This window comes from Dermacentor albipictus, chromosome 1 (genome assembly GCF_038994185.2).
Source record: "Dermacentor albipictus isolate Rhodes 1998 colony chromosome 1, USDA_Dalb.pri_finalv2, whole genome shotgun sequence".
NCBI classification, from domain to species: Eukaryota; Metazoa; Arthropoda; class Arachnida; order Ixodida; family Ixodidae; genus Dermacentor; species Dermacentor albipictus.
In genome coordinates, this window is record NC_091821.1 from 266,024,661 (window position 1) to 266,040,138 (window position 15,478).

Here is a 15,478-nt window from a genome sequence, read left to right on the forward strand (position 1 = left end):
GCGCCAACCAATTCCAACTAGCGCCTGCGAACTTCTTAATTTCATGACCCCACTCAGTCTTCTGTCGTCCTCGACTGCACTTCCCTTTTATTTGGCACCCATTCTATAACCCTAATGGTCCACCGGTTATCTAACCTATGCATTACATGACCTGCCCAGCTCCATTTTTTTCTGTTAATGTCAATTAGAATATCAGCTATCCCCATCTGCTCTCTGATCCACACCGCTCTCTTCCTGTCTCTTAACGTTACGCTTAACATTCTTCGTTCCATCGCTCTTTGTGCGGTCCTTAACTTGTTCTCGAGCTTCTTTGACAGTCTCCAAGTTTCTGCCCCATGTGTTAACACCGGTAGAATGCACCGATTGTGCAACTTTCTTTTTAATGATAATTGTAAGCTTCCAGTCAGGATCTGAGAATGCCTGCCATATGCGCTCCAACCAATAGGCTAAAGAATACTAAAGATTTTTCCAGTCACATTATGTGCCTCATTTTTAACCAATAATTACCATCTGGCAAACTACGTAAGGACTGAACGATCACTAAAGTGGTTCCCCTTTTCAAAGCTGGTGATAGGCACTCATCTGGTAATTATCGACCTATTTCACTAACATGCATAAGCTGCAAATTACTTGAGCATGTTATAGCTTCTCAAATCGACGATCACCTTGAATCTTCTTATCTAATCAGCATGGTTTCAGGAAAGGCTACTCATGTGACATGCAGTTATTTGAATTCACGACTGACCTTCACTTTTACATGAACACTAATGAACAAACTGACTGCCTCTTTCTTGATTTCTCTAAAGCTTTCGATACTGTATGTCATTGCCATTTCCAAGTTGCCTGTCCTTTGTTTAAATTCATTGCCACTATCTTAGCTTTGTAACTTCCTGTCTTTGTGTCAGCAATTTACAGTAGTGAATAAATTTTCGTCTATCCTTCGCGACGTCAAGTCTGGTGTCCTCCAAGGCACCGTCCCTGGTCCATTACTCTTTTTAATACAGTCAAACCTGGCTATATCGAACTCGCAAAAAACGCCTATCAGTTCGATATAGAGCATAATTTGATATAAGCCTGCTAAATAATTGGATGTCATAAAAGCACATACCATTTATAAAATCACTTTATTGATGAAACTAGCTTAATTTCGCACGAAATAGTCCTGCATTTTCTTTTGTTTGGGCAATTTCGCTGCGTGCGACGCACGCACTTTTCCACTTTGTTTAAGCAGTCGGAGCAGCTGAGGCCGCAACCTTCCGCATTCGCGCAAAAGCACTGGACTAATGCAAGCGCACCAATCACTTCGGAGGATGTGGGCCAAGGACGGTCGTTGCTTTCCTCATTCTGTCCACTTTCACTTGTGCTCGGCACGATGTCGGCAATGTAGTCTTCATTTCCGGGCTCTCCCGTGGTCGCAACACCGTCATTTGCCACCGTTGATTCGTCAACAGCTTCCGGAAATTCTGACAGCTCGCTCCAAACTTCGGCAACACCGGCAACGGCTTCGTCGCATTAATCAGAATTTACAGTCATCACCGAGCACGCGGAAGTCGGTACGCCTGAAGCTATTTTGGATGAACCACTCGTACACGGCCGTGTGTACGCGTTGTAGGGGTTGAGGACGGACTTCGGGATGAAAAAACAAACTTGGGAGGGTTTATTTTACATTATATACAGAGAGGTGAGAGTCACGTAACATTCGTACAGTCATTACGGGCCGACAGCAACTCAGACGCTGCGGCCCGCGGCAAGAAGTTCGAGAGAGGTGAATCAGGGAATCAGGGAATGCTCTGGTCTCTCTGGAATGCTTCTTTTAAACCCTTCGAGGACTGGAAGTCGCGTCATGTTCGACCAATGGGAGAGTCCGCTCAGATGACGCCATTTTCAGCCAATGGTTGGCGCCCGTATCGCGTTGTCACACCCGGCGGCTCTCTGCGGTCTTGCCTCGCAGACTTGCAATGCACTTCTTCTAAGGTGGAGAAGAGGGGGGGGGCGCTCATCCTCCATTGTACGAGGGCCCACCTGCTCCCGGTGGTACGGCTCCGCAGTGGTGGCAAATGCCTTCTTCAAAGGCGAAGAAGGGTGTCGATTGGGCTCTATTGTCCGATGGCCCCTTCTAATCCCGGCGGCGTACGAACTTGTTTGCAAGTGTCCTGCCTCAGGAATGTGGCACCCCTGCTTTTGCATTCCTCAATTAGCTGTGCTGCGATTCGAAGTGGTTTGGGGAACTCGAAGTAGCCTCAGGAAACGGCGCCATATCTAACACCGTCGGGCGCCACGGGCACCGGGTCGCGAGTTAGGCCGCTTTAGCCCAAATTTCCCCCTTCAAGATGGTGCCGAGTGCACCTCGGAATCTTGTACGTCGCGGGGACATCCGCCTTCTCACCGCGTTCGACCCGATTTATGATTACGAGCTTCACGACAAAAGGCGCATTCTCCCGCTTCCTCACGGCAACACTGCGAGAGAAGGCCCACAAGGCACACACAACGAACTAGAAAAGCAGCGTGACAACTCGCACTTTCGCCATCTTGCACGACGAGGGCACAAGAGCCTCTGATTGGCTGTCTGAGCAAGCGCTGCGGGCGGGCCAGGATCATTTTTTGCAGGGGGGTGTCGGCGGCTCCGAGGTAGTGCGGTCACGTAGGGAGAGCGGTTGGATGGAGCCGCGCCGCCGGGTTTTCCCGCCACCACGAGGGAAAGCCAACTTCCGAGGGCACTTTCCGCCGCTTGGCGTTCGATATATCAGGAGCCACTACTAGCTTTGTTCGATGTAAGCGTAATTTTTGCTATATATACTCATTGTAACTATACCGTGTACAGAAATTGTTCGATATATGGAATAATTTGATGTAAACAGGTTCAATATAGTCGGGTACGACTGTATACATTAATGACTTGCCCGCTAACGGATACTCAATTTGTTCACTGATGACTGCATTATCTACTGCACTATGAAATGCTTCAATGACCATTCTACTCACCAAATTGAGCTTGACCTGACCTACACTGTTAAACCTCGATATAACGAACTTCGAAAATTCTTGATATAACAAAGTATTTCACTTTTCGTAACCTCTTGTCCATAGGACGCGTGCATTTAGAACCTCAATATACCAAAGTGTATTTGTATGTGATTTCAATATAACAAAATTTCACTGCCGCCGCAAAGGAATGCTGAGACAATAAATGGAAACTTCCACGGACGCAGATGGTCAAATGATTGAATTACAAGCGCTTGCTCACAAACGCACCTCTAAAATCGCGCGCTGCGTGAGAAGTACGACTGCCAAAGTGGAGCCAAATGTTCCGTATAATGTACAAGAGCGATAAGATCCTATTGCGCCCGACACACTATGTGCTTTAGGCGTGAGCGAAAATGTGCGAGGGTGAGACAAGAAAAATGGTGGCTTCACGAGTGTCACCTTCCTGCACGAGCAAAGGGAAAGGGGAGCAAGCTCACGGTAACACGATCCAGTGCGTGAAAGGGGGCGGGTGGAGAGAGGGGTAAGTTGGCGCGTGCCGTGGCTGCGCATGACTATAAGCACAGCTGAGCGCATACGCAGGTTATCTGCCTATAAGAGGTAATCTGCTGTGTGTGCAAAGAGTGGCCGTGCCAGTCGGTGTGGCATCATGTAAGCTGTCTTTTTGCGCATTTAGTATTTCGTTTCGGTGACCCGTTGGAGTGAGAAGCAGACGAAGCATTCACTCCTCGCCGCCGGCTCTTTTCATGATAGCATCGTCCCAATGCGTGTGACACTATCAGCCGCGGGGGAGAATTGCATGCAAAAGCGTGGCTGGCTTTGCTTATTTGTACCACCAATAAGAAGACACCGTCGACATGGCATGATACCACATCATTCGTCACCGACTCTTGAATTCATCGAAACGAACTGTTTTCTCATTCAAATTTGCTTTTTTCGATTGCCCGATAATTCGGATAATTCTGCATCCCCTTTCCGTGCAAGAAAAATTGATCGGCAACTGTACTTATTGCATAAAAGGTTGAATATCAATTCCACAAAATTTCGATATAATGAAGCAAGTTGCCGTTTTTATCAGCTTTGTTATATCTTGGCAGATGTTAAACTTGGCAGATGTCCCTTAACGCCTCTAAATGCAAGCTAATTTCTTTTAGCTGCAAACACACCCAGTGTTTCGCTATTTGATTAATAATACAGTAAAACCTCGTTAAACCGTACCCGCTTAAACAGTACTTTCATTTGAAAAGTAGTAAAATCAAATCCCCGATTTAGTGGCCATTGAACATAATGTGTTTTGTATGCGCATCAATCGTACCAGCTTATTGCGTACGTATTGGTTAACACATATTGTTTCCACTTTTTGTTGCGCAAACACGGCAGTGTATCGTCTCCATCAGGCAGCCCAGCCAAACAACAAGCCTCGGAGACCAGAACAACTTCCAAACGCCCTGTGCGTTTGTGCATGAAGCCACATCAACATCAACATCATTTCGGCGCCGTGCCAGAGAACATTGTGGTGTTGTGCGAACAAGACTCGCGTCATGCCGAAGCTCGGAGAAAAAAGACACTGGGTGCTCAGCATAGAAGAAAAGTTAGACATTGTTCGTGTTATCGAACGTGACACGAAGAAGTGGGCGCTGGCACGTGACAAGGATCTACTGTTGACTACGGTGTGTAGCATTTGGCAGGCGAAGAAGTTGCTCAGCAGCGCTGCTGCGACTGTGAAGAGATGTCGGCTACAAGGTTCGGCTTTTCGTCATCGTTGCCTCTATTGTTGCCAAAGTGTCGACTAGCTACAGTGACGAGGACGACACGGACAGCGACAGCACGGGCGATTCAGGCCCGACAATGGCAGAAGCTGTGTGTTACGTCAGCCTCATGAATGCAATCGTTGCGATGAGAGCAGCACCCCGCAATGAAAAAGGTGCCCCACGACTTCTGCAGCACTACCGCCCGCGTGCGCAGAGAACATGAAACGCCAATGAGGAATCTGCCATGCGAGTATTTGCCGAGAAGAGGGGGCTGGCTGAAAAGCTGTCTTACAGCTTCAGTAAGTTTGAGGCCGCTGTTGTCACTGGTAGGTTGCCGTGGCATCAAACGAGCATAACACTTTTGTCAAGTGAAGTGAATGAATACAGCATGTTTTTTTCCCCTTTCATCACACTCTCTCTGAGTTCCGTTGTTAACAGGTAAGTGGGCGATCTCATGCTATTTCGGTTAAGCAGTACTACCGTTTAGTATGTACTTTTTCCGAGCTCCGGCCAACTATGGTTTAACGAGGTTTCACTGTAGCATAATTTGTGATACCCATCGTACAAATATCTTCGTGTCCACCTTACACCTGATCTTTCCTGTCCTCTCTTCTAATGCTTCTAAGTCTCTCGGTTATATGCGTATAAACTTGCATATCACACCTTCTAATGTACAAAAATTACCATATCTAACTTATGTTCATCCGCAACTAGAATTCACTTCATCCAAATGGCCACCATATCAGGAGTACCTTATCAACATGTTGAAAGCTGTTAAGAATAGAGCAGCCATACTCATCTTGCGAAAGTACGACCATCTTTCTAGCATTACCCGAATAAAAGAAGACATTTCACTTCAGTCATTGGAAATTCGCCGTATGATTGATCTTCTGTGTCTGTTTCACAGGTACATTTATATCAATAAATCTCACTTTTTGCCGATTCATGCACCTGTTAGCACGTCACTATGCCTTCCCAACACGCTCAGTTTCATGTGCATACATGGTGAAACGCAGGCATTTCCCCTCATCATCACTGCCTCGCACTACTGCATATTGGAACAATCTTCCGGACCACATCGCATCCGTGTAAACCGCCAAACTTTTTGTGATAAGCTGAATACGCTCTTTGATAATATTCTATAATTACGTACCACTGTATTATTTGTAACCTTTGTTTGGTTATCTTTTTATTTGATGCTAACTTTCTTCTGTTCTGTAGAAACTGTTACCCTCCTTACTAAATGCAGTTCAATGGGCCTGTAAGGTATTGTGAATGAATGAATGAATGAATAGTTAAGATTTAGAAAAAAAAACTCAAAAAGCACAAACAAAAGGAAAAACAAACTGAGCCTTCCCACCTTTATATGGTCAAGAAATTCTTGTAGCTTGTTCTGAGCCTGTAGAGAAAAAATATCAGTCAGGAAAAAAAGGAAATAAGACTAGAAATAATTTAGCCAGCATATTATTAATGAACATGTTATAGAAAAAAGAAAGGTACCAATTTATAGTCACACTTCTAGTAAGCTGACTTACTGATTTTTAGCTGATCTGCTGCCATGTGTTGCAATTGGTCCAGTTTCATTCATTCCTTTAATAACTGATTCAGGAATACCTCATGATACACCATTTTCCTATTGGGGCCTTATAATCACATTTCTGGATGTAGAGTTGTACACTTTCTATTACTGATTGCATTAAGTGCTGGCTTAAGAGGAAGCTTTAGCTCGGGTGCTCCTATCTAAATACATGTAAAAGGAGAATTCGTTTTTCTTTAGGTGCACGTTAAAGAACCCCAGGTGGTCAAAATTTCCGGAGTCCTCCACTACGGCGTGCCTCATAATCAGAAAGTGGTTTTGGCACGTAAAACCCCAAATATTATTATCGTTTTTCTCGGCAACCACTGCACCAAATTTAACGAGGTTTGTTGCATTTAAAAGAAACACTTAAAATCTAGTGACTGCTGGTTTCGAATTTTTGAGTTAGGTCGTCAATTTTTTATTAAAAATTTGCAGAAACCGAAAATTTTCAAAAAATGAAACTATCAAGTTTACAACTCTGTAACTCAACCACTAAAAATGATAATACAATTCTGTGAATTGCATCTAGTAGTACATCCAAAGCGGACAAAATTGATATGTTACACATGAATATAAAAAAAATTTATACATAGGGAAATACAACTTTTGCAAAACCGTTGTAACCAACGTAACAAATTCACGTAAGATGTAAAATGACATATTGAATTTGTCCGCTTTGAATGATCTAATGGATGCCGTTCACAGAACCGTGATCTCAGTTCTTGATGCAGAGCAATGAATTTGTAAACTTCGTGCTTTTATTTTTTTCAAACGGTCAAATATTTGAAGATCGTTTTAAGAAAATTCAAGCCCTAAATCGAAATTCCGCTTCCAACAGTCACTAAAATTTAACTTTCTTTTTCAAATGCAACAAATTTCATCAAAATCGGTCCAAGGGTTATCTCATAAAAACGTTTTTGCGTTTTACATGTATTTGAATAGGCCGCGTTGGAGTTGGGCCCAAGCTAAAGCTTCCTTTTAAGTTTTTTCCTTACTTCATTGCTCCTTCTGCTCAGAAATATCAACCATTAAGGAAGTTACAAGCGGTTCATAGGTTCTGAAATGATCAAGTTTATGCCATATTTAAAGAAAGTTTAGTGGTTGATAGAAGGGGTTTTCTTTCATTGGCATGTAGCTGCTTCAAGAAAAACTGCACGCAATGTGTGCAGTGTGTGTCTAAATGTTTTACATAATGCACATAGTTGCATGCATGGCATAGCAAGGATGCCCACAAAGTCTATTACCAAGGGCACAGACACTATGCAGAATTGCGCTTTGCTTTACTAGTACATGTGTGATTCTCTCAACCTGTCTTAATGAAAAGGCCCCGTTAACACAAAATTCTGTGGTGATGTGCAATGCGTTGTCAGTCCAGAATGAAAGAGTGAAAAAATAAAGGCTGGTGGAAACACCTTTCATGCCTAATTAATTTGAAAATGGCATGCTGTTTTGATATAAACATTCTGCAGAGTCAAAACTATGCAGCCAAAAATGAACCAGGGGTGGTATTTTGTAGGAGTCCACCTAGTGGACTGTCCATTTCGGCCGCTGCTGATTGGCTGAGGCCACTTGACTCCTCCTCTCTTGTGCACCTGCATCCAATCAGCAGCGGCCAAAATGGACAGTCCACTAAGTGGACTCTTACAGAATACCTCCCCAGGTCAATGTTGCACATTATTAGTGAGAATGGATGTTAAAAAAAAAAGAAAAAAAAGTGTTCTGACGAGTTTTCTCCTAGTTGAATTTAATTCTAACTTGGTAGTACTCAAGTATTGTAGCAGAGAAGCATGCACAGTTAGAGTGCTTGTGACCTGTTACTCAAGACGGGATATGCCCCACACTATAAGTAACAGTATTTCTCAGGTGATGCTAGTTACTTACCTCTTCTTCAGTTGTAGCATCAAATCCCTCGCCTTCAACTGAGAATGCTTCTTTCAACTTCAGATACTCCTCCAATTCCTGTTTTTCCTTCTCCTCCTTTAGCCGCTTTTCTTCTGCTTCCTGAAACAAGGTCAGATAGATGCTTCTGGAACACTCCTGTTGCATGCAATCCACAGGTGCAAAGCACTTCAAGCAATGAATGGCAATGAAGCCATTCATTGCTTCTGGCATTGCCAATAACTTGTTGCCAAGCACTCTCTCAAGACAGGAGACCAATCAGCGATAGGGCAATAATCAACACATACATAGTGTAAAGAACGATGTCTACAACAACAGGTTTCCTATTTGCTTATAGCAGTACTGACCCAAGCTTTTTATCTTGTTTCTATATATTTAGTGGGTAGCTTTCAACTCAGTAATTAGGTTAGTCAGCATCGATTCCTCAAGAGCACAATGAATACTTCAGTTACCATTTAATGCAACCAGTTCAGGGCATGCACCAAGTACGGCAGTCTTTGGACACGAAGCTGCACTTGAGACGTAAGACTGTGCTAAAATCATTGGTATTAATCACAGAACCTTGCTTCACTTACGCTATACTTCCAGCCCAGCCACCGATTCTTCTAGATTGAAGACCGATTAGGAAAGGTTGCTGTCTTTAGATCAAAGAACACGAAGAGGCTTTCCTAAAAACAATGTGAAGTAGAACACTACGAAGTATACCTAGCTCATGCTAGAGAAAAAGAGATAAGAAAGACAAATTTCAGCATTGGTGTAACAAAAGTTTGGTCCCACAGAAATGTGTTGGGATTAACCGAAGTCAACTTTTTTGTTTAATGTGAGGGTTAATGCCTCAGGGCGTACAGGGGTATGGGGTGTCGAATTAGCGGAAGTCTCTTCAGGTGCCATATAATTTTGTTTATTGAAAATAGATTTCCGTCAGATTTATTGGATCTTCGGCATCAATAAAGATATACAGCAGCAGAACAGATTAATAATCTTAAATTTTTCTGCCATTTTTGTCACATCCTCAAATATTGACTGCATGTTAGAACTCTCAAAAATACTTGAGGTGTGGGAACAATATTTACTATTTAACACACAATTTTGCTTGAAAGACAATGACCCACATCAGAAGTTGCTCCTGTGGAAATTGTTGCTATCAAAAAAAGAGAATACCTTACCAGCTCATGTACAGTTGTTGCAGCAAACACACATATGTCTATCTTGCAAATCTTTTTGCTTACATGGTTGGCAACTAAAATTTTCCATTCAGAACTTTCTCAAGATACACAAGAAGCTATTTTCAGTGCTCCAGATTTTTTGGTGTTATTTTGGTGCATACATTGTACACGCAATACCCGTAGGGGATATCTTTTATTCCATTATGTTTTCCATCACTGCCGGTCCTTTTCACACCATAACTGAGTAACACAGGCTGGTCTTAACAAAAAAAAAGAGGACAACTTGTGACAGGCTGGTCATATCAGAAACGTAACCATACAATATTGATGCTGACTTCGACATAAAAATAACCGCTCATTCATGTACTTCTCCACACCAAAGCTGTACACAACAGCTTGCCATGTTTGTTGACCCATGAAAATGTAAGTTTACTCACCCGTTCAGCCTCAAGCTCCTTTTCTCGCTGCTCTTCCTGCTTTCTTCGCTCTTCATCAATTGCCTGCTTCTGGCGACGCTCTTCCCGGTCCTCCAAATCCCTCTAGTAACAAATAAAACCATAGTGTTGTCTGTTTACAATCAAACTGTCACCTCCCTGCCTTCCGTCACTGTAGCCCAAGACAATGCTGCTTTTAAATATGCAGTGAATTATATATTATGCCGATCACTCCTCTCTGTAATACCTTCAGGCCCCAGGAGTATTTATTAGTATTACAAACAAACAAACAAATAAATAAACAAACAAACAGACAAGCAAGCAAATAAGCAAGTAAATACATGGCTGCATAGAGGAAAGTCTAGCATGTAAACCCCATAAGCACATGTTATGTGTAAACTAAACAATAAAATAATCATGTCAATGTGCTCTTTTGCATTTCTAATATTTAGGAAAGTTGGAACATTCCAAGCAGTACATGCAATGCAAAACAGCTGGCCAGAAGCTTCTGCACTGAAGCATGCATAGGGGAACAACTATACTCTAAGGCTGCATGTGAAAGCAACACGTTTATCTTTTTTTCATTATTTTTCAACACATTTCATCTCACATTCACCACCGCCAAAAGGTAAACATTCCACACTGCAACACTGCCGGCTTTTCATATTAATTTCTTCCCCAAACGAGCAAAGACTGGAATAACTTACCCGCATTACTTACAAGCATAACTGACACCAATAACTTCAAAACTACACTTCAAAGTTTCATGTTATAAATTAATGTTGCATTTGCTTGTTCTGTATAATAACTGCTCCTATGCCATAATTTTAAGTTATGGCTTGTATTTTTATATGGTATGTTCTTTTCTTCCTTTCCATTCTTTTTCTGTTACACCATCTATTTTTGCCACGCTTACAAGTTTTTATTTACCCTTCTTATTATTTTATATACAATGTTTTTGCCATGTTGTTGCCTTCCTTATTTTTCCTTGTTCTTTTTATTAGTTATTGACTTCCACATATTTAGCTTTCACGCTTTCTTTTAAAGTTCTTGCTTCTTTGTACTTATAAAATTTTTTTTCTATAATCAACTATTGTGTGATTTGCCTCTGTATTTACCTTGCCCGTCCCCTCTGCAATGTACAACCGTACCTTGAGGGTATAATAAATAAATAAATAAATAAATAAATAAATAAATAAATAAATAAGAAGCAGCACTTCTGAGCCTTCTGACAAAGCAGTCACACAAAATGCAGCAAAAATACCTTAGTTCAGTTCATGTCAGTTGTAGAAAGAGCCTTGTGTGTTGTTCTCACACAGGAAGGGACAGAAATGTTGATAGGTGAATGGCAATGTGTTCAGAGAATGCTATGCCAGCAGGGATGGTGCAGTACTGAACAAGCAACGGATTTGGGGTACAGCAGAGAACAAGGTATGGCAAACTGCCTATGCTGGATGGCACAGCTGTTTACACATAATAAAGCTCATTATATCAATCATAACACTGTCTCCTGAAGATGTCATTTGATCCTTCTGAAAAACAGCGCATGGTAAGGTGGAACAAGCTGACTGTCTTAACGTGTAGATGAGTCAAGCCGCGTTTCTGCCGACAACAAAAACTGTTTTGAACACAGATTCCAACACTGCCTAGGGTTCCTGCACTTTGTTTTGCACACAAACCTGATGCATGAAAATCAAATTGCGGTGTGGTGGTATGCATCTGCATTCAATGAATTTCGAAGCCACTTAATGCAAACAAACTGGTCTGTTATTTCAAACATTTCTGGCTTCCCAGGACAGAGAAATGCAGACAAGAACAGTTGATCAGAGAGTTTCCATGTAAAGGCAGTTGGTGTATGTTTGTGGGTGAGCCAAATAGAGTTCCCTATTTACTATCAACACAAAATTCAAAAGGAAGTGTTGTACTTCCTGTTATGCAAAACATGCCCATTGACACAGAAATCAGGTAAATTTAATCCAATTGTAAACATGTCAAACCATCAAACATGTATGGCGTCAAACATGACTGTCAAACATGCATGGAGGGGTTTCAAGGAAAGCATTGTGCGTTGCATTCATGAGTGAAAGCACAATACACTTGTTCGTAAACAAATAAGATAAATCAAATCCAATCACAGCTCCACAGTCAACCATGTATGGCCGGTTTCAAGGAAAACACTGGGCATGACCCTCAAGGTGCATGCTGCTGGATCTATGCCAAGTTCTTTTGCGTCTGCTCATATGCAGAGCTGTGTCCTGCAGGCACCACTATAAGACAATCTTAATGATGTTCACATATCTGATAATCAGGATCTGCATTGTGCATGGCTCTGTCTTCTGTTTGCTGCGGAACCCCATGGTGGATATTTGACCACTACTGTAAATGCATATAATTGTTTCATGTGTTTATTTGTTTACACAATAACCCACAATTGTGTTTTAGACTTGCATTCATTTTAGTGTTCTATATTTCAGACAAACATCCGTGGTCCTCACTATGAGTTCAATATAAAAGCTGAAGCATGCTTAGCATGGATAGTGCAGCAATGTACCTAATGAGTGACATTGAATAGCACGAGCAGAGGACAAGGTGGACGAGACAGGACTAAGCACTGTCTCATCCATCTTTGTCCTCTGCTTGCGCTATTCAATTTAAGTAAGGAATAACAACATGTCCATTCGTGTATTCAATCAACATACCTCCCTCTGTGCCCGTTTCTCAGCTTTCATTTCAAGCTTCTTGCGCTTTTTAGCTCCAATCTTTCCATCAGGCATTGCTACCATGTCTTCCAGCATTTCTTCATCTTCCTCATCATCATCATCTAGAAGAAAAAAATAAAAGAAAAAGTGAAATGCACTCAAAATGCATATATACAAATCACTTTTGTTTCTGGCTGCCTTAAGCTTACCATCATTAAACTGCCGACCCGCACCCATCCTTGCCCGCACATTTCGCCGTGGTCGCCGTATTCCTGCAGGTGCACCTCCTTCCCTGTTTATAGGTACCGCTCGAGCCTGAGGTACCTTGTCACCTACAAAAGAAAGAAAAAGAGAATATATATATTTTACAATACTGCTACTCTCATTTGAGAGCGTGGCAGTTGGGCAATACAGTATACATGTATATCAGTACGCATCTAGGCAGAACAGTTAATTGAAAAAATAAAAAGAACACAATTGCCCAAGGATGGCAATATAATACCCCTGCCACATGGGCATAGAAAATGAAATTAACTGGCTAATGCCTTAAACATTAATATCATTCGCGGGGTGCCACACGGACATGCTTAATGGCATTAAAGCTTAATGCCATTCGCAACGTAGTGCGTTCTTGTAACTCACTTTGCCAACAAATGCGTACTCTTGATCCCAATGTCTCCACAATCTGATGAGACTAAACAAACTAGTAGTGAGGAACAATTAATATATTCTTCACTTTCTTTAAGAGATAGCTCTTTCTCGTGGCGTATTACAACTCAATTGGCCGTCGAATGCGTACTCTCGGTTACAAGGTCCCCGCCAGGACCATAGTGACCATATTCTCACGATATTAAACAAACTTGTAGATAAAAACAACTAATATATTCTACACTTTTTTAAAAGGAGCTTTTTATTTTCTAGAGATCAGCAGGTGATTTTGCCGCTACTCACGGCTAGAGCACTAATCGTGAGCACATTAGCCAGGAGAAGCTGTTCAATTGCATGACAGCGGCTCTTTGCCTTGTTGGCCTCATACTGAAGCCTTCGAATTTCTCGACGATGCTTGACTTGAAGAAGCACATACGCCAGTACAAACTGGAGCACATGGTCAAATCCTTCAGGATTGCTGCTTGAGAGCTTTGAAGGTATGGGAGATATTTTTCTGATTTCAATGCTTTGGCTACGGTATGGATTGGCCGTCGAGCTAGCTCTGGCTTCAAACAGTTTACGGCTGGGTGCAATAATGACATTCCTGAAGTAAATTACATACAATAAGCCGATTAATGTTTCTCATGCCATTTCTTAAACATCTGCTCCCTAGATAACTGTTTTTTATTGTATTATGATAGGCAAACAAACTTAACCGTTTCACTACAGCTATCGCCATCGCAACGCTTTATGTCATTAAGTATGCGCGTGTAGCAGCGATCGAAATATAATGGCATTAAGAAACTTAAGGTCTTAAACATTTAATGCCATTAACCTCACCTGTGTGGCACAGGTATAAGAAGGAAGGTGAGTATGTTTAAGACCTTAAGTTTCTTAATGCCATTATATATATATATATATATATATATATATATATATATATATATAATTAAAGAAAAGAGGCTGGCTCATTCCTGCTTTTTCATCTACAACAAGGACAAGGAGCGTGAAAGAAGCCTACGAATATACACAAAGTGCCTTGAGCGGCAACCTTGTAAACTTTTACACAGTACATATTGAGCAACAGAAAGCTGTATCAGCAGTTTTTCATGTTGCTCTACAATTTTCTCCTTGACACTTTTCATGTAATTATAATATTTGAGGAGTTGATTGATTAATTAAGACTAGTTATGCAATTAGGTGGAATGCAAAAGATAACCAGAGTACTTCCAAGCGACGGCAAACAACATTACCTTGGTTCTGTCAAGCTATGTAGCATTTGCATGTTTTTAAATCTTGGTGCATGATAGTTGGGACACCCTGTACATGGTAGACGCAAGAAGAATAAGGTCAAACCAAACTCTGACTATCAACTGAAAGGTAGCGCAGTGGCGGAAAAATGCGACCGAAAACTTCTTCCAATGTATCAGAAATGCTACTAAAGGCTTTCTGTTAAGTTTCCAATGCAATGAGATTAAAACATAATACGGTGGAAATTGAAAACTGATTTTTCTTGAAACATGTCTTGGGACATACATGCACCTCACATAGCTCCTGCCTAAATTATAAATGTTGAAAAAAAAAAAGAGTTTTTTTATGTTTTATTTTGTATTGGGTGCAGATATGTCATACTTGTCTAGTAAAAAGAACAGTTTATTATTCAGGAAAAAGCTATATTAAATAGAACAGATGCCTGTTCTGCAGGAAAAAGCTTTATCAGCCTGTTGAAGTGTTTGTTATCACTTTCACAATGTAGCAAATGTAGATCTCCTTGCAACGTTCCTACAATCTGGATCTCCTCAACATTCTGCACTGACATTCCACTGAAACCACACTGGTGCACTGCAGCCACATCTTTCCAGAACCTGCTGCCATTTGCACTCTTTTTTCAAACCCCATTCATTGTGTCTCTGGCGAGCTCTGTCTGCTATGATGACATCATGTCCAATCTCTGTGTGCATTTTACCATGAAGTGACCACACATTTCCAGATCTATAGGCCATAATTGCTCTACCATCAGTACATCAACCCTTTCTTCCCCTCCAACCCTTTCTATTTTGTAGGCACTGTGGGCCCTCTTGGCATCAGCGTAACACCCGTCAACAGCTGACAGACTCTCCTGAGCCAAATAAATAGTACTACAACTACTACATAGCCTATACTTGTATTGCTGTAAGACAAATAATGCCCCAAAGCTTCTGATGCCACACTTCGGTGACTTTCAACGTTGACATGAGGACCTGCACGCCCCCTCCAGCTTTAGGTGAACTTTGCGGTGCAAATGCTTCAGTACATTCTCCCTGTCCTATTATGTTTGTGC

At 41.7% G+C, this 15,478-nt stretch overlaps 1 protein-coding gene across 1 annotated transcript in view; it reads right to left on the bottom strand.

Moving 5' to 3' along the window:
- Positions 1-15,478, bottom strand: part of LOC135915602 (DDRGK domain-containing protein 1-like) — a 38,681-nt gene that overhangs the window by 22,118 nt on the left and 1,085 nt on the right. Inside the window, exons 2-6 of the mRNA XM_065448719.1 lie at positions 12,720-12,842; positions 12,511-12,632; positions 9,815-9,916; positions 8,194-8,313; positions 6,094-6,132 (exon numbers count right to left, since the gene is read on the bottom strand). Coding sequence (XP_065304791.1) covers positions 6,094-6,132; positions 8,194-8,313; positions 9,815-9,916; positions 12,511-12,632; positions 12,720-12,842 — 506 coding nt within the window. The remainder of the gene's footprint in view (positions 1-6,093; positions 6,133-8,193; positions 8,314-9,814; positions 9,917-12,510; positions 12,633-12,719; positions 12,843-15,478) is intronic.